Source organism: Phalacrocorax aristotelis, chromosome 4, assembly GCF_949628215.1.
Source record: "Phalacrocorax aristotelis chromosome 4, bGulAri2.1, whole genome shotgun sequence".
In the NCBI taxonomy this organism is placed as follows: domain Eukaryota; kingdom Metazoa; phylum Chordata; class Aves; order Suliformes; family Phalacrocoracidae; genus Phalacrocorax; species Phalacrocorax aristotelis.
This window is the reverse complement of record NC_134279.1, coordinates 26,633,986-26,653,838: the sequence shown is the minus strand read 5'-3', so window position 1 is coordinate 26,653,838 and position 19,853 is coordinate 26,633,986. Positions and strand designations below refer to the sequence as shown.

Sequence of the window (19,853 nt, the reverse complement as noted above, 5' to 3'; positions counted from 1 at the left end):
GGTTAAAAGCTAGAATGTAAAGATGTATAAGCCTTTAACTCTTAAAAAGTGTCTTTGCTTTTCCCAGCACATACATTCAGATTGCAGGCAAAAATGGTTTGAAAAAATTACTAAGATATATCTGCATTTCTGCTCACCCTCTCTTGAAGAAGTTCCACAACTTGTTGTATACAATCATTCACATCACAGGAATCAGTTTTCAGCACAAGCTCTGGAGCTTCCGGTTTTTCATACTCAGAGTCAATCCCAGTAAAACCTACAGAACGTAAGACAAAAGGCTTTAGTGACTTTTTCCAAAAGATGATTCATTTTAACATTGTTCACAATTCTCTAGATATAAACCCACACAACAAGCAAGAGCACAGAGCTTCCTTCATTCAGAATTTCTTGGGGAAATCAACAGGTTTATTTTCTTTATCAGAGCACCTGCTAACCCTACTACATGACTGCATCAAGCTTCTGCACTGTGCAGCACATACATAGCACGTTTTTGTTGGTGAAGTTATTTGATGTGAATAAAGAAAGAAGCACTGGCAGAAGAACTGTGCCAATCAACCCGGAGTTAGTCATCCATCAGCTGTCCTTCATTATTAGCTGTGATTGTTGGGGTCTGGTTTGTTGGGTTTTTTTTGAACACAAAGCGTAATGTTGAAGAGACAGTATATAAGTAAATTTACACTCATGCCACCAAGAAGTACTCTGAAGAATAAGGAATTCCAACACCTGTTACATTAGTTTAGCTAATATACCCACCTTAAGATAGCTGTTAATGTAAGGTAGATGTGTGTGTTATAGTTACAGTAACTATCACCACAGACTGTACAAGCTACCAGTGACACTTTTTCTGACCTACTTAGCTACCACTCTGCTTTGTATCCCACTACCCACTGGCTATAGATAAGAATGTAAGGCAACATTTCTTCTACAGAAGAATACATCTAGGTTCACCTTTAATTTCTCCAGCCCTGGCTTTCTTATAGAGTCCTTTAACATCTCTCTGCTCACAGACATGCAATGGAGCATCCACAAATACCTCAAAAAAAGGCAAACTTGCCCCTTCATGAATTCGTCTGGCATTATTACGATCCTGAAAATGAACAGAAAAAAAAAAACTAAAAGAGTGTACCCACATACTGTTATTGTCTTTCTGCTTTCCAAGTTCATTTTAAAGAGGCTGGTAATAAAATGTAAACAAGTTTTCAAAGTTTGAAAAAGGAAACATGATTTAATCAACTGATGCCCTGCAAGCTGCATCAGCTTGGCTACAGTTCACCGCATGGTAAAAGCTGACATGAAGTTTTGAGATATTTTACATTAACCCAATTTATAAATAAAAAAAAAAAACTTCAAACCCTGGAATAGAGTGCAGAATTTTCTATGCCTGCCCCCATCTTAGGAGTTACACCCCCAACAGTTACATATGCCTAGCTCACTGTGCTGCTCCTGGTGTGACCATCCTTCTCTCCAGAGCACCAGATTTCTCTACATCCATTAATCTGACAAGACCCTATACCCCAATATTGTATGGCTTGACAAGCATTGAAACAATTTGGTGAATTTCATTTAGAGAATAAAAAGCTTTCAAAAATCCACTAAAACCATCTCTTAACAAACATAGTAATTTTTCCTCTTATCTAAAGACTTGTGTTTTACTGCAGGATCTTGAGTTTCCCAAATTATTATCAGAAGATAATAGCCGAAGAAATAACACCTTCTCATGCTGTGAAATGTCTGAGCTACAGCCCCTGGCTCATTCTTCAAGATACCCCTTTTGTCTCTCCCATCCATGTTCTTGTACATAGACGAAAAAAAGTCTTCACAAAACAATGTGAATGTGGGTTTAGGTTAATTTGCAGTATTATCTAATGTTGAGTTGCATAGACAGCGTGAAATAAAGTAAAAAGAATGATGGGCAATTAAACATCTTCGCCTTAAGCCACGTGGTAAAATACAGTTCATGCCATTCATTCACTGATGGAAAAGTTGCTTTTAAAAACAATTTAACTGAGTCTTCAGGTTCAGCGTATACCTAGCAGTTTATAAAGTCCTGGAATCTACACGGATCAAACAAGGTATTGGAATTTTAAAACTCTTTCTTGGAGTATCATTTGGGATTGTTCCTAATATTAGATTAATAATTCTGCCTAACAGACTGAAGGAAAATTCCAGTTATAGGACTAATGTAAACTTCTTTAATATTCTTATTGCTGAAATTTGAGTAATCATTTTTAGAAAGCGTAAATGTAATAAAAAAAACAAGCAAGCATTTGATTCTGGCTAAGTTCAGCGAGGGATTCCTATAACTAAAATTCTGAGTGACATTTTGCACTTTGTATTTTCTCTACACTTTATCTAGAGGGTTTTCACATTTACCTGGGTATAAGGAGAGATGAAACTAGTAATGCACACCAAACCAGCATCTGCAAACAGTTTAGCAACCTCAGCAATACGACGGACATTTTCTTCTCTATCTTCTGGTGTGAAACCCAGATTCTTATTAAGGCCTTGGCGAATATTGTCACCATCCAATGTGTAGCATGGAATGCCATGGCATACTAAATACTCCTCCAGTGCCATGCTCACTGTAGTCTTCCCAGCACCAGATAGACCTAGAATATTCAATAATAATACAAATATATACTATAAGCACAGAAAAAAATTAGGGCAAATCGTAATAACTGTACCACGGCTAGCATGAAAAACCCGAAGTGACAGACATCAGCAGCAATGCCTTTCGGAGATGCTTACCTGCAATATAAGCCAAGTGCCTTTTACACAGACAGTAGGTATAGGGAGAGTAAGGCACAAAGTTAAGTGTTAAGTGTTCAATTAGAAACAGATGAAAGACTTTGGCCTTGAGAGCTGCTGCGCCTTGTAGATGTGGAGCACATTCTCCAGTGCTGCTGCTGGCAGTTTTTACTACCTGAGCAAACTAAATTCAGAAACCCAACAGAGTTAAGACGTTACATTTACATCAGAAGAGAAAGGTCTCACACTGAAGTGAATTTCAGTCAACAAAAGAAATGGGATCAGATCAAACCACACTCTGTTCTTACTCCTTGCAGAATAACAGCACTGAATTAGACACTACAAAACTCACTCAGGACTCACACACAGCAGTCATGCTCCACCAACCACAGTGTGTGAGCAACAAGCAAAAACAATTTTAATATTAAACTTCGCTCCAGTTCAGAATCTTCAGCAACAAATCTTTAAACAATTGAGAAATCTTGCTGGCACTAAAAAGTCTAGTGTTTGCTTTAAGTCAGAAGTGTATTTAAATAATTTTCCAGACTAGATGTCAGGAGTTTATATGGAGCACATGCTTCAGCTTATACAGAGCAATCAATTCCTAAATGGGACAAATTCAGATCTTCATAAGATGACGTTAATCCTTTGAGGAAGACAAAAAAAAAAGGTAATGGTAGTCTTAAAAAAATAGCACTAGTGTCTTTAGAAAAATGCTTTGATCTTTATTAGCGGTGGTTAAAATTTATTCTAGGTTTCAGAGGAAGAAAAAAAAAAAAAAAAAAACAAGTCACACAAACCAGCAGTTTGGTATTACTTCTAAGACCTTTACAGCAAAGCATGACAATCATGCTAACAAGCATGTTCTAAGAAAACACAAAGTGCAAAGGAAACCTTGACACCTGCAAAAGTTTAGGGTATTTTAAACAAAATGAGTCATTGCATTGGTTCCTTCTTCACTCAAATTAACATCCAGAAAATGCAGAGCAGTCTACTGAAAACATAAGAATATGTGTATTTTATTGCAGGACAAGTCCTACATAAGAACTTAAGCCAACACCCCCCTCTCAAGCCACACCTAGCTTGCTATTCACTCAAACCCTCTAGCTTTTCACTCATCTGGTCCCCAATGCGTAATGAAATGCAAGAGTCAAGGTTATATAATAATGAATTCCAAAACCAGCTTTTGAGCTGACAAGTCTTTAAAATTACTTACACTCTCAAAATTGCATATTATTTTACACACAAAAGTAATGCTTTTCCATATTTTTGATATATTACTCAGAGGCTTTTTAACTAGGACCCTCTGACTCGACAGCGTAAGACATTCATTAGAATTTAGCTCTCAAATAAATCTTAACTTAAAAATGAAAGATGATCTCTGAAATAACTTTCCCTACACTCCCACCCCATGAGTGCTGCTGAGGTGAGAGAATCTTGGGAGTATCCCTCGGGAAGAAGGGGGTACACCAGTGTTTCTGCTTTTATTCTAAAACCTAGCAGAGTTTAAGACTCATGTTTGTGCAGTTCTAGAATAGGCAGTATTGCTTACTTCAATACCTACAATCTATTTCATTCCCTAACATTAATGCTCAAACATCTTCAATAACCTAGCTTCCCTGACACACTCTTCTTGATAGCTTACAGCCTTTCTATTTGACTGTATTCTACCATCACCTTTCTTCCTCCTGGAAAAAATGAAACTGGACATTAAGGTTACGCTTGTTTAAAAAAAAGAATGATGACTGGAAAACGTTGCCATGTAGATAACCGAGAAAACATTTTTATCATGAACTTTTTCAAAAGGATATTAATGAATTACCAGGAGAAAGGCAGCCTGCCAGATCATTTGAGCATTGAGACAGACTGGAGCTACGTGACAGAAACAGGGAGAGAAGGGGCTCCATTCTTTTACCAAAGAAATACATGACAGCAAGCTACTGTATCAAACCTGTTTGGAAAGACTCCCAGCAATTTGTTATCCACTACTGCTTTACCTTTCACACATGTTCATTAACACTAGTGGAAACAAATTTTACTTAGTCCAGTAAGTTTCTCTAATACTCTGTTAAGACCTTTTGTATTGCAATACAACAGTGCTCTAAACAGTTTACAAACTAATTAACACATTTTGTAATATTTACTTTTTATTTTCAGTTTTAACTGACAAAAACTCCAAAGCAAATATGTTGTAGCTTCCAGGTACTTTTAAAGACAGACTAAAGAAATCCCCTCACAAGTACCAGACAAAGCCGTCTTCTGGAATTTACTTACCCCCTCTTTTTACAGTCAAAACAATTTAGTGAAAACAATGCGGTGCTGATTTCAAAAATAACTCCCAGTATGCATTGCCTCAACATGCAATTGCTGCCCAAAGGCACGGTTTTATGATGAAATGTTACTTCAACCCAAGGAGACAAGAACATGTCAAAGAGAAGAGACCTCCTCAGATATAAGATTTAGAAACACAGACTCTTAAAAGGTTAGCTTTCATTTGTTAATCGCTAAAATAGACAGTAGGAAAAGCCAGAACTGGTTAAAACACACACACAAAAAAAACGTCCCATACACACCAAAATGCAACTGGAATTAGGCAGTGGACAGTGCCAAATAAATGCTGCTGGAGCACCGAACAAAGTACATTCTCCAGTTACTATCTGTCCCAGAGCAATTTCTTGCTAGTCTACCTACAAATAGTAATAAAATTGCATCAAGGTCCCAGATTCTACAAACATTCAACTTTTCATGAGAAAAAGGAGCTACAGCTAAGAAGAGTAACTTTTTGGAAGTTTTGGAAGAGTATCTAAAAAGGATCCTCAGAAATCTGTGACTGTACCTGTTAACCAGACTGTGCATCCACGAAAACCACTTCTTGTTCCTACCACTTGGCCTCTCTTATTCCTGCTGACATGATGAGCCTGGTAGGTAACATTGGTTGCCCTCTGCATTCCCTGTAAAAGAAGCAGTTGATTAGGTCATTAACTTCTGAAAGGGTGAGCTGGCAAAGCATACTAAAATTTATTCACAGACACAAAGAAAGTCTTGGAGACAGACCAACAGAAGTTAAAGCAATACCCAATCCATTAGCTGCAGCATAGATCAAAGGACACAAAGGAAATTAGAAAAGCCACCCAGAGCAAACCACATCCCTTGTCCTCCTCTGAAACCTGGGATTGCCAGGTTAGTCAACTACTACTTTCAAACACAACTTGTTTAAGAAAAATCACCTATAAAAATAGAGATTAACTGCTAGAGCTGCTAGACTTGACTTCTATTCATGTCGTTTAAATCTAAGAAGATAAAATGGATTCTCTCTGTCTCTCTCTCACTGAGCTAAAGGTTTTTGTCATGAAACAGCCAAACTTTGACTCATTTTAAACTCTTAAAAGGCCTTTTCATTGCAAACTATGCATGCCTGGTCCAACTTTCAGTTCAGCACACATGCCTCCAAACCACTCTCCCTTTACCTGTGATATCTTCAGTCTCCAGAACTGAGACCGCTATCATATATTCTGAGTGTTTAAAGAAAGTACTGTTTCTAAGCAACTTATTAAAGAATTTACTTAAATAGAAGGGATTTTTTTATAATACAATTTTAATTAAAACAAAGCTGGTTACAGACTTTCTTAAAATTATTTATTCACCACAATAAGCTACTGTACATATATGTTAAGTAAGATGACACTGCTGTCAAACACATTTCACAATCTAAGGCAAAAGAACCTACAGGAAGTTCAGCCTCAGCATTCCCTTAAGGTTTAACAGTACCTAGTTATATGAACTTTGTTCATAAAACATCAAGATGACCAGACAGCATGAAGAATCAAACAGAAGAGAAAGCCTACAAAAAGGGGGGGAATGGGGAGATTAGGGGTATATGTAACGCTGCTTGGACTTCCCTTGCTTACAAACACGTTTCAAGATATTTGCACTTTCTTCTCTTTCGTCATTGTATCAGTGCTAGCTGGAAAGGAAAGCACTTATGACATTTAATAAGAAAGAAAGAAGAGAGGTTAATCGTCTATGGAGTACTAACAGAGCATTGGTCATAGTTTTAGAGCGAGACACCACAAAGTAGGGTTAGCAGAAAAATGGTATCTACTTGTGGCTTCAAGAACCACTGCTACATCATTCTTCTGTAGAAAAACACTTCAAAAGTTTACCTATAACATAACTGGAAGTAATGAATTTGTGTGATTGTATGTTCCCACTCTAAACACAGCTGGGCTCATAGTTAATACAAACAGAAACTCAAGGTAGGAACAGATGTTCAAGTTTTTAAATAAAGCAACTCCATAATTCAGTGTGACAGTCCAATATCTAAAATTAGATGAAGGCTGAATACCAATCCATAAGAAACCACCACCTGCGAACAGGTTATAGCCATACAAAACAAAGTTACACTTGCTGATCGTGTTCTCTTCAAACAACTGATCTCCTAAAACAAAACTGTCTTGTAGACACAGTCAGTGCAATACAGCTAACTAAAACCAGAAGTCAGAGCCAAAAAATCAAAAAGTCTTTCTTCTTATAGTAGAAACAATTATGTACTACATAAAATTGGAGATTGCAGTGAGCAAATGCATAAATTGTGGAATTAAAAACAACAAAAAGAATTTAAGTACCTAGCCTTCAATTGAAAGAAAGATATGCTGTGTACATTCATTATGCACAGTAATTCAAACTAATACATTAATAGCAACATCATTTCTCATTAATTCCAGTCATACTGAATTGTACCAGCACTGGATAAACGGAAGACAGCCTCAAAGTACAGCTCCCATGCCACTGCCTCAGTAAGCTCTTTTACATTAAAACATAAAAACACACATGCTTTGCTTTTGACTCCTGGCAATGAGTCTATTATCAGACTCAAATACTTTTGAGGTCAAGTGTCTCATCCAAGGAGACTTCTTCCAGTCCATATTCAGTAAGTTACATCAGTTTTCTTTGTTTTCAGAACCAGCAGAGCGGCAACGAAACTGATCAGGGTATTGCATTAGGCTTACAAAACACATGAAACCCTGAGGAAGCAGGCAAGAGGGATTTTTAAAATGACGAAAAGGACAGAACTTTAAAAAAAAAAAAAAAAAAAAAAACCACGAAAGAGTATCAAGTAACAAATTAGCAGAGATAAGAAATCTACAGATTGCTGGAGTAGAAGGCACTCAAGTGCAACAGAGCAACAAGCTCAGCAGCAGGACAATCATCTACCTGTACTTCTGAAGCAGGCATCTAAGACAAAAGGTTAAAGTGCCCAAACACCCTGGATGCATTCAAAAACACACCCATCCCCAGCAGCCCCACCTTTGGTTTATGGGTGCATGCACAGGAACAAGACAGCTCAGTACCACTCCTGGGCACGCAGTAGCAAAATCCTCCTTATCTTCCAAGGGAAAACAGCTTTTTATAGAGGTGCTCTAAAGAGTTAATAATTTAGCAAGTCATTCTCTCTTGCTGCAGAAAAAACTAGTAATGTTTCCTATCACATCCACTTTGCTACTGGCTGATTCACTACCGCCACCGAGGAACAAAAGCTTAACATTGGATCCTCAGCAACGTAAGTTTTTAATTACTATCCCTGATACAGACACTTACTAGAAATATTGATGTGACACAGAAAAATACTCAGGAGCAGAAATCAGTAGCTCACATTGGTTGTGCTCTTAGATTATTTAGTCTTCAAATTCCTGTACATAAAATTTGATGAGTATTGACTGATGAAATTAAATGGGCATCCAAAACGGTAGCAGAAACAAACAACTGTCATTTCCTTTTACACTATATCAAAAGCCTCGCTCACCTTGGACTCCCATGAAACAAAATGAAACGTTAAGAAAATGAACAGAGAAACTCGATGTGATGTGCAAGTATTCTTTTAAAAAAGCTATTTTAAACTTCTTAGCCTAATTACATTCACTATAATAGTTGCTACTGAAAGGACACACTACATTTTTGTAAAGGGGCTAATGAAAAAAAAGGGCATTAATCTCAAGGGTCTACTTAACAGCTTTTTTTACAACCATCAGAAATTTCCTCTCTGACGTGCCCATAAAAATATTTCTTCCAACCCATGTTACACATTAAGTGCTTCCACACTACTTATGTAAACACTGCATTTAATATTTTCCCTCCTACTCACCAAGTTAAGTAGAAGTCATGCTTCGGTCCACTGTGCTTCATTAGAACAGTAACATCAGCTGACATACCCTTCCTTTCTTCTCCCCCACTATGCTAGTTCGTTTCTCACAAGAAATCTGAAGTGCCATAATAGGCTAATATCTTTGTACTGAAGATAAAAAAAGTGGGAGTATTAAAGTAACAAGCTTTTCACAGATGTGAACTGAAAAACTGTAATGATAAGAGGAACAAGGAAGGATGACTCCACAGCTTATTGTTTTTGGCATAAAGGTAACCTTCTAGCTTTGCAGGCAGTTGACCAGGGAAATGAATACAGACATCTAAGAACTACAGGAACAGGAGAAAGAAAGATGGGGAAGATGGGGACAAGAGGAAATACTAACTCTGTCAGTTTCTCTGTGTAAAGATTTGCCAAGATAGACTTGACCAGATTCACCAAGATAGACTTGACCCATGTGGTTTTTTTCTTATCTCATTCTTGATGTTTTGCCCAGTTGCAACTATAATTTTTTTGCCAAAACCATACCCAACTATCAGTGCCAAACACCTTTGATGTAAGAACTCAGATCAGACATCCAGATGCTGAAGAGCAAATCCAAGTTGCAACACTAAGATCAAAAGACAGCAGAAAGAAAAGGTTATTGCTTAATTGTTCCACAGTTAGCAGACAGATTGCTACACTGGCATAAACTGAATTTATTCTTTATTAATTCAGAGCAACAATGAAACATTGTGCTTCTAAAGTCACTTGGCATCAAATTTTAACTTTTCACAAAGCAAGACCATTGGGGTAGGAAGTAAGGCTTTCGATGGCAAAACTCCCCAAGCTACAGCACCAACTTGAGACAGCTCTGAGTTTGGAAGCATCAGGAAAGAACTGTGTAAAGAACAGATATGGTTTCTATACAAACCATATATACTCAAGAAGCTGTGACTAATTTCATATTCTTCTGCTCTAAGATGACAGCACTGATTTCCCAAGCTAACAACTCCCGTAAGCTAACAGCAGCAACACATCCAGCGTCACCTCTGAAATGTAGTCTTATCTTTAATGCCTTTCCCATTTCCCAATCATCTCAGATATTTTCTAGGCCATTTGCTATCTTGCTCACTATGTGCCTCTTATAAGCCAGGGATACCCCAATAACAACATATTTTTATGATATTTATTCTTCAGTATTGATAACCAAATGGTAGGTTTCTTTTTCCCTCCAAACTGCTCTCGTCAACAGCCAAACAGCAGCTCAAGCAGACTGAACGTTGCCCATTTTCTTTGCCTACATACAAAGATAAGCAAGGAGAACAGACGTAGCTCCAACATAAAAAAATTGACTACCACGGATGCTAAAACAACAGCACCTCACCTGAGAGTCAGTTTGTTCGCATATTTAGATAAGGTTTCTGGACCTGTTCACCAGAAGATCTGCCAGGAATGCCTTCCAATAGCTACTTTCTCAAATACTGGTTTGAAAATTTGTGCTTTGATGTAGAGAATTGTGCTTGGGAAAGAAGGGTAAGCCCAGAATTTATATCTGAACAATAAGATGGTTTATGGTTATTAAAAAACTAACAATTCACCGATCCATATCCTGCCATAGCCTGCAGGATTAAATTTTCTCCCACTTAAAACAACAACAAAAACCAAACAACTTACTTTTACCCTCACAACTGCCCTCCAGAACGCAGCATGCCACAGTGATCCCGATACAATAAGGCATCTAAATACCTTTGCATGTAGCACCATACAATCTGCCAAATGCGTGCTCTCCTGCCACTTGCACAGACTAGCTCATCTTTCCCAGATGTCCTAACGCTGGGACAGTTTCAAAACTCAAAGCAGCCGAAAGCAGCCACAGTCCTCTACAGTACTGTGGGTACAAGCAACTCCGTGACAACTGTACTATGACGAGTATATCGGCGCTTGCCACCTGCTGCAGTAACAGCATGACCAAAAGCAGAGACGGCTTATTCACCAGTGCTCGAGCGGAGTCATTGGCTGGCCCAGAAGGAATGGACAAACACAAAGCCAGAAATGCCTCTGCTGAATACGCTTTCAGAAAGAAGAACTGGAGCAAGTGCTCATTAGGAGCTACCTGCAAAATGATGCAACACCTCGGCTGTGCTAGGAGTTTGAGCTACACTAAAGAAAGCGTTCCACAAGTCTTCCTAGCAAGGAAGTGTAATGGCAGTATCTGTGGCTACGTTGTGTGCTGCTCTGTAACCTGGAGTTTGCTGTGCTCAGAGGTGGGCTTGGCGAGGGGATTTCACAGACAGAGGTGTATTTTGAATAGTGCTGGATGCCCAGAGAAAGTCTGGAAGCCAACACTCTGCCCACTCTCCCAGGGGCTGCCAGTTCCATTGGGGTATAATAGTTCACTTTGACTTTGCTCTCAGCTGAGCCCACACAGAGTCAGAAGTGCCAGAACCTTTGTCTGTGGAGCGTGTGAATCAGCAACTTTTTTTTTTCCTGGTGAAGCTTATTGGGTTATAAAGAGCATTTCAGCTGAGGTCTTTGGAAGAAAAAGGGAGAAGCGGAAGACTTCCTCTGCTTGCCACGTAACATATAGGGGGTTGCTAACCTCAACCGAATTGAGCAAACGGTTAATGCCAGTTAACTTTTTTTTAACGTATGATTTCCCTGGTTTGGATAAATCCATCTTGGCTTTGCTTCTGATAAATTAAATGGTGCAGAGTTAATGCCAGTTAACTTTTTTTTAACGTATGATTTCCCTGGTTTGGATAAATCCATCTTGGCTTTGCTTCTGATAAATTAAATGGTGCAGAGTAACTTTTGAATATGCTTTGTTACCCCCACCCAGACATGATCTATTTCCTTGTCTTCATAACATCTGATTTTGCCTCTTCCTTATATAAATTGAAACAGTGTAACTTACTAATTACTCTCTTACGTAAACAAGATCGAACTTGTTCACAGTGGAAGGGGCTTGGACAGGCACAACATCCACTGAACACTCTTTAGCACAATACCAACTTCCCTGTTTTTCAGGCAACTGCGAGACTCCTTTAATAGATTTGTGATTTTAATACGAAAGTTGTGGCCTGTACTACTAACAGCAGGACTTCAAAGACTGTTTTACAGTGTTACTTTCATATCAAATGTTTTCTGGATCTTATCCCCCATCTCCTTCAGCTCAGCATTCTTTGAAAGAAATCATACTTTTTTTTTTTCTCCACTCGTCTTAAATCATCAAAACTATCAAATGTTCTCAGTAAAGGCCTGCAACGTATCTTCTAAATAGCTGCATTTTGGGCTCCGCTGTAAACCGATCTTCCCCCATCTTTCTGAACAAGAATGAAGGCTTTGGTTAAATTTTTTAAAGCCCTGTCTCGACAGTTTTCCACATAACACCCGCCACACAAAGAACCTCAGTCTTTGGCCAACCCAGGTTTATGAAAGGCCACATTGTACACCGCGTTCTTAAGCCTTCCCTCCTCCAAAAGGCTGGAAGCCGAGGGCTCGCCTCGGGGGAGGCAGGGATGAGCCCCCAGACCCCCGCTCCTCCCCGAGGGGCTCCCTGCTCGCCCTCGCGGGCAGCCCCCGCCATCCCGCGGGCGGCGGCGGGAAGCCGGCACGCCGGGGAGGGGGCGAGGGGAGACCCCCCGCCGGGCTGCGCGGCCACGCTCCCCTCGGGGCGACGGCGCGGCCGTGCCGTTACCGGTAACGGCGCCTCGCATCCCTTCCGGCCCCGGGCGGGCGACAGGGAGCGCTGCGGGCAGCGCTGCAGGGAGCCCCCGTCCCGGCTCCCGTTGCCGCCCACTGCCACATCACCGCGGAGCTCGGCCGCCCCCCCGCCCGCTCACCCAGCTCGGCACGCTGTTGCTCAGCTTGACTTTCTTGCACTGGCTCTCGGGCAGCTCCATGGCCGCGGGGGAGCGAGAGGAGGACGGCAGAGGGGAGTAACGCGGCTTCCCCAGCTGATACTTGACGCGGATGGAGCCGCCGCCGGGGAGCTGTTCCGTGCGCGCGCCCCCGTCCGCGGCGTGGCCAAAGGTGGCGCAGGGAGGAGCCGCGGCCCGGCGGGAGGGCGGGGGCAGAGGGGGCAGAGGAGCCCCGCGTTGCGCGTGCGCCGCGCCGTGATGCGGGCCAGGGCGTGCAGTAGTGGCGGCGGCGGGAGGAGGTACTTCCGGCCCGCGGGCGTGCCGCCGCGGCGGCCCCATGGCCGCGGCCGTTACCGCTCTGCCCGCGCAGTAACGGCGCGCCGCGTCAGGGCGGCCGTGCGGGGGTGCCCGTCTGGCCTGCGGTGGTTTGGGTGGCGCGGTCTGTGCCGCGCGTTTGGAAACGGGGGCGGCCGGGGCAGCGGGAGGCCGGAGCTCCTGCGGGCGGGGTCGCCCGGCTGGCACCGGTGACACAGAAGCTCCCCCGGTCGCCACGTAGAGGCGGAGGAGAGGCTGTGGTGCCCCCGAGGCCATCAGGAGAAGTCGGGGCGGGGGTGGGGACGAAGTGGCTGTCGCATCTGTCTGTGACGGGGGCAAGCTAAAGGCACAGCCAAAGCGGAGCGCTCTGCCCTGCCTCTGAAGAAAGAGAGGGCTTTGCTGCAAAGCTCTAGGTTGGAGGTGACGCTCCGAGAAGCAACGGAGTGAGCACCGGCGGTGACGTAGTCACGAGTGACCTGGAAGGCAAGGATTGTTTCGATCACATCCCCCACCTTACAAGGATTTCCCCAACAAAAAAAAGCTAATTCGGTGCTGCGTTCTAGGAAATATCTCTTACTGTCAATTTAGAACCAGAAGTTCTTGCGTTCTTCCTTCCAGAAAGGACCTCCTTCAGCACTCCCCTGCTAATCTTAACGGGGAGATGGTGCCATCCTAACTGGAGTTACATTTGCTGTGAAAATATTAGTCCATTTATGTTAGTTCAAGAAAGGCATTGCTTTAGCACTTAAGTGCTAATCTTAAGGTGGAAACATGAGTTGCATTTACTGTAAAAATATTAGCCCACTTAAAATCCGTCTGTAAATTGTTTGTTCCCTGTCAGTTTAAAAAGGAAATAAAAAGGCCCTCTTTGTGCATGAATGATTACTCCTGTATATTAGAAAGACATCCTGCCAAAGATACTACGGTGTTGGTTTTAAACCGTATTTTAAAAAAGGTTAAAAGCTTAAAATCCTTATCTCTGAGATCAGGATAAATAATTAGAAATGCTCTCAGGCAATTAATAAAACATATCTAAGAGAGACAACAATTGCAGTTATTTCTTTAGGCTCAAGCTGAATGACAAGGTTGTGCAGCACGTACATGCCCTGCAAGTAACCATTCAGTAGATGGTCCCTGGCTGTATGCGGACATTCTGACCACGACAAACAGCGACGGAGCCAGGGCCTGGATTTTAATTAGCAAAACCCCTCACGCCATGCTCCCCTAAGCGTGGAAGGAGAACCAGCATGCTATTATTGTATTCTAACTGTATTGATACAGATGGGTACTGTAGACCAACAGGTTCTGCAGTCTGAGAGACAATAGTGGGAAGACGGTAGTTTGGAAGAGTTGTAAATTAAATCAAAAACCACATGCAGCCCACTTAACTATGCGAGTCACTTCTTACAGGTACATATGGCTCCCGTGTGATACCTGCGCATTGTCTGGGAGCAAGATACACTGGACTTTTTCAAATGGTCTCCATAGGAGTTTTGCCTTGGACAGCTGCTTGCCAGTGAGGGGTTCCATCTTTTTTGCTACCTGGTTTCTAAAGAAACTATGTTGAACTCTGATTTGAAGGTTGAGAAAACGAGGCTTTGAGCACAGGTAAAGTTTTAGGCAATGGTATTTACAGATTGGAAAATCCCAAAAGAAGAAAATGCAGTTGTATTAATCAAAATGTATGTATAATACTGCCCAACAGACTGAAGGCAGGGAGCTGCATGATTCCTTCCACAAAATATTGCCAAAAAAGTGATGGATGGATCATATGCTAGTGAAATCTAAAGCGTGACTGCAAATACAGACACTAGTGGTCAGACAGATGACATAATCTTAGAGGTAATAAAAAAACATTTCTGAACAGCAATTTTTGAAACAGGTCACCTTTTATGATTACACTGACATTCTCAAATAATTTATACGTAAGTATGCATATATAGTATAGTAAAATATTAACTATGTCATAAAGCCACGTGTGCAGATGACATATATCAGGCAATAACCAATGTTTACATATGTTACAAAGGCTAATTCATAATTCGTCAGTTCTTGTCAACATTTTTTCAGTGAAAATCTAAATGTATTTTTGGTGCTCAGAAGTTTGACATATAAGTCCATCCAGAACTGCCCATAGATTTTTCCTCTCTAACATCTTAACCTCCTTAAACTATTAAAATGGGAGAGAAGAGGAGCATTCTTTAAACATAGGAATCAATGACATGTTAATTTATACAAAGATTTGGAGAAAATGGACAGCCTATGAATTATTTGTAAGGCCGTGTGTAAGTTCTGCATGCCTATTAAGGGGTAAGTTCCAATTCCACTTTCCTGAAATCTTTCATGATGGATTGATTTAGATATCCAGGCCACATGTTTTCTGAAGTTGAAAAGCAAATTTCTGTGGGAGCCCTTAGTGAAATTCAAATCAATAAACAATCTCTGATGAACTGCTGTTATTTCTTACTTTGCTTCCAACCTGAGGTGCAAAACTGTTCTCACTACAGCAGGTACTCTTGCAACCCTTCTCTGTGGAGCTCACGTGCTGTATGCCTGTGCACTAACTAAATGTTAAGTCTGGTAGGGAAACGACAGCAGAAGTGGTATTATGAGCTAAGTCTTCAGCTAGTCAGCCCCCAAAAAGGCCCACTCTACCTCTGGCAGAACCATCAGGATTTAGTATTCTTGAGTTGACTGTGATGGTGAATACTTCTGTCAAAGCACTACTCTGTAAAATTACCATAGTAAATTTGGATTTAACGTTCTTGCAGGAGCAACAAAACCAAAACACTCACTACTCTTGTGCTTAATTTCGAAAAAGGAAGTCACAGAAAAATTGAGGTACTTGTTAAAAAGGAATTTCTAGAATCTTTATAGGCAGCACAGGGACTAGTTAAAGAAAATGTGTTGGAATCTGATTTGAAGGTTGAGAAAAAAAGGCTTTGAGCACAGGTGAAGTTTGAGACAAAGCATCCTACATCCACATAATACCACTGAAGAAGGACTGACAGCCAAAAGCAAATTCTACACATGGAAATGCTGACCAGACCAACTCATAGGGAAATCCTTTCAATTCTACATAGGCATAATGCCATAGAAAATAATTCTCTACTGAGTTAGCTTCTGCATAGCCAGTTACACTATTTGATACCAATCAATCCCAAATATAGTCAGCGTCCCAATGTGCATTATTTAACATTACCAAACAGATTGATACATAGTACCATACAGTTTCAATCTCCAGTAAAATCCAAGCTACTGACCACGTTGGGAAAAAGATGAAAAGATTTCATCTTAGGTTATATTCCAAAGAAATGTACAAATTTGCAGGGGAAAAATCAGCTTTTTAAAGATAAATTAGTTATTTAATCATAATATTAAAAAATCATTATGTCCGATATTTACTTTTTAATATAGTACGTTTTTACTTACGTACATGAGGCAATCTGTCCCAATATGTCAATTGAGACAACAGAGCTAAATCAAGCTTTAGGGTGTTCAGAAATAGACAAGATTATTTTGAGTAGCTTCCAGACATCAATTATAACATAAAAGGAATTTCTGAATTAGTCTTGACTACAAACTAGAGCCAAACTATTCTGCTGTTCAAGACTGACCATCTTTTTGTATATGACTGATACGCAAACCCAGAAATGCCTTACCTACAAATATTATCTGTAAGATGTATGTTCTCTTATTTCTAGGAAGAAAACCAATATTCATGAAGCATTCTCTAGAATCCACCTACTGCAGTCACTTTCAATAAAATGAGAAGTCAGGGTAGAAATTGCAAATGCTCCTCTGGTAAGCATTCTGATCAAATTCTGATGAAGTCATGGTCAACTAAAGATGCATCTATTAATTTATTTTTTTTTTCTTGAAAAATACCCACAGCAGTGTAACTCAGGTAGTCATGCAGGCTGCCTGCAGTTTTGTTTTGGGTTTTTGGGGTTGAGGGTTTTTTTTTGAGAAAGATAACGTTTTCAATGTAGATGATGCTGCATAGATAGAAAAAGCTCATCACTGTTCTGTCAGGATTGTTTCCAAACTTTGTTTCTCACATAAATCATTCTTCTTTTGACACCATTCTGTTAAGTGAGAACTTCAGAATGCCTTTTAAACAGATTAAGCATTTTGTTCAAGCTCTTCTCAAGTACTTTTCAGCACTGGAAGTAGGACTGTGAAGCAATCTCTAATGGCTCTACCATAAATTCTGTATTCGGTGGTTTCCTCCTGATGGAGGCGCTATTTTTCTTCTGTCACTGGGTTTGTGTAGTGAAAAACATGACTGCCAAAAACTACCTGAGATTAACGTGCAGATACTTCACCTATAATGCAGCTTGGGTTTGCAGACAAGATATGATTATCTACATACAAAATATGCAAATGCAGGAAGTCCTGTATAACTCCCATATTTGAGAAAGATGGGAACAGAGGAGGTATTTCTGGGGATGCATTCTATGACTTTAGCAAAAGCTTTTAATAAATTCTTTAATATTTGGACTGATATGTACGTCCAGCAGAAGAACAATCTGGCCCAGCTGTTTAAAGAAGCCACAGAAAGATCAGCAGAAATGTTAATAAAAACCCTGGGTGATGAGAATACCATTTGTTTTCTGACATACTGCTGAACGTTCAACTCGGATTTCTTTTTATGTCCCACAATACTGAGGATTAGAGCTCTCTTCCCAATTATGCTGCCAGTATTCCATCTGCTGAGTTTGCTCTTTAGCCAGATAAACTGACTCCGTGGGTCATCAGTGTTCAGAATTAAGTGGTCTGTTTTGGCCAGCAGTGAGAGGTGATGGTTGGTGGCCAGTTCCAGGAAACAAAATGATGTTGTGATAAGCTGAACAGCTGTCATACAAGGTACCAGGTTACACAGCAATGCTGTGGTGTCCGATGGAAGGCATTCTCTGACAAAGTTCAAGAGAGGTAGATTGATGGAGGTACTGACTAGCAAAGAGAGACAGCAAGGGGTCATGTAGATAGTAGAATTCTGGCTTAAAACTCCTGCAGAGTTCACAGGGTGCTCATTTTCTAAATGAAATAAAATATTATTTTAATAGTGAAACAAGGAAGCCTTCCAGGTGTAGAGCAGAAGTGGATCGTGCACAGTTTTGAAAAAGATGATCTTCATGCTCCATATTTTGCAAAAAATTGCACATCTCTAGAATATTCCGAGCGCTGGCATGTCAACTGCTGTAAAAGCTGTGATGACCACTAGAGGTCATTCCATGAATAAGAAATAATTCAGGCCATTGCCTTTCAGTTTGGTGATTGTCGGGTTTGGGGTTTATTGGTTTTATTTTGTTCTTTGTCATTAGCAACATAAAAAGTTCACTTCACAGGAGAGCTAAGTGCTGGATTCTTGAAGATAATCGACTATCCATGTACTCCATAGGTACACAGTGACTTCAGGTAGACCCAGGTGACTGCTGACATTTTCAGGAGCACTGGTTAATTTGATTGGGAATTAGACATACACCTAGAAACCAGAATACATTGTTGCGTGCTTCTCTTTGTCTTTAGGTAACTAACACCCTTAAAAAAATCTGGTCCTAATTTCAATGTTCAAAACTTCAAAAATATTATCTATGACAAATGTCTATTTTCCACATAACATTGTTTATTTTTAATTTAGGTACTATATAATTTCACCTTCTTGTATCAGTCTGTGACAGACACAAGGACAGGTGTATTGTTGATTTAAAAATCAGGAGCAAGACTGAGAAACTTTAGATAGAGGGATCTCTAATGAAGCAAAACTAAAGACATCGTAACTTTAAAGGCAATTTCTCTATTCCTATTAAAGTTTTGACCAACATTTGGAGAAAGCTACTTTTTTCTTTCTTTCTTTTTCCACATCTCTGGATGTGACATTATGTGGAAAAAGAAAATCTGTGGCAATCCTGTAGGTAAGATAGGTAGGACCTCTTGGATTAGGAGTGTAACAGAAGAAGGTTATCAGGCAGGAAGATAGAGAAGAAAACTGGGAGAAGGATGAGCAGTTACAGCTCCTGTCAGGTGGGCAAAAGAAGGAGAAGAGATATGCAGCATTTCTTACCCTAAAGCCAAAGAAGGACCAGCTCTTCTTAGCTATGATCCTCGTAGGAGAGACAAGCTGGGAAAGAAAGTGAATGTGAACTAACACTTTGTTTTCTTAGGGATGAGGACATACAGAGGACTTTCACAATTGTCAACAATCCCAGGACATAATGTCCCTAGGACTGTTCTTGCCAAATCACAACAGTTGAAAGGGAAGTTCCTTCCAAAAGAGTAGATAGTTTTCAGCTAAAATAAATACAGTGTGCATAAAGATTTGCAAAGTAATTTCTAATGTCACTATGCTACTGAGTTGTTTTCACACCAGCTACAAGTATTCTACCACTTTCTGTTTGCTACTCACTGCATACATCATTTAGTTAATGTTTTTGTCATTAGAACACAAAAATTTCCTTAATGAGGAAAGCTCTTTCTCAGAAATACTTGTAATACAATTTATTATTCAGTCATTTGATTTGTTGCAAATGGGAAGTGAGCCATTAGAGTGCTTTTCAATAATTTATTTCTCTCAACATGCAAATCCACCTCCTAAGAATAACACGTTTAGGAGAAAAACATCTATCTCATCTTGAAAAGATTTTTGGACAGCTAACTAGAAGGGCTGTACCACAAGCATACCCACCTGTTGGAAACAACTGTAGCAGCCTGACTATCTGTTTGCTATGATTAATGGGATGAAACTTAACAAGACCAAATCAGATTCTGCACCTAGGACGGAGTAATGCCAGGCACCGCTATAAACT

The 19,853-nt window shown here is 40.3% G+C and overlaps 1 protein-coding gene across 1 annotated transcript in view; it reads right to left on the bottom strand.

The window, feature by feature from the left end:
* PAPSS1 (3'-phosphoadenosine 5'-phosphosulfate synthase 1) overlaps window positions 1-12,938 on the bottom strand; it is a 45,802-nt gene extending 32,864 nt beyond the window's left edge. The window contains exons 1-5 of the mRNA XM_075090701.1: window positions 12,712-12,938; window positions 5,585-5,699; window positions 2,374-2,609; window positions 949-1,087; window positions 138-256 (exon numbers count right to left, since the gene is read on the bottom strand). Coding sequence (XP_074946802.1) covers window positions 138-256; window positions 949-1,087; window positions 2,374-2,609; window positions 5,585-5,699; window positions 12,712-12,771 — 669 coding nt within the window. The 5' untranslated portion in view covers window positions 12,772-12,938. The remainder of the gene's footprint in view (window positions 1-137; window positions 257-948; window positions 1,088-2,373; window positions 2,610-5,584; window positions 5,700-12,711) is intronic.
* Between the last annotated feature and the right edge of the window lie 6,915 nt (window positions 12,939-19,853).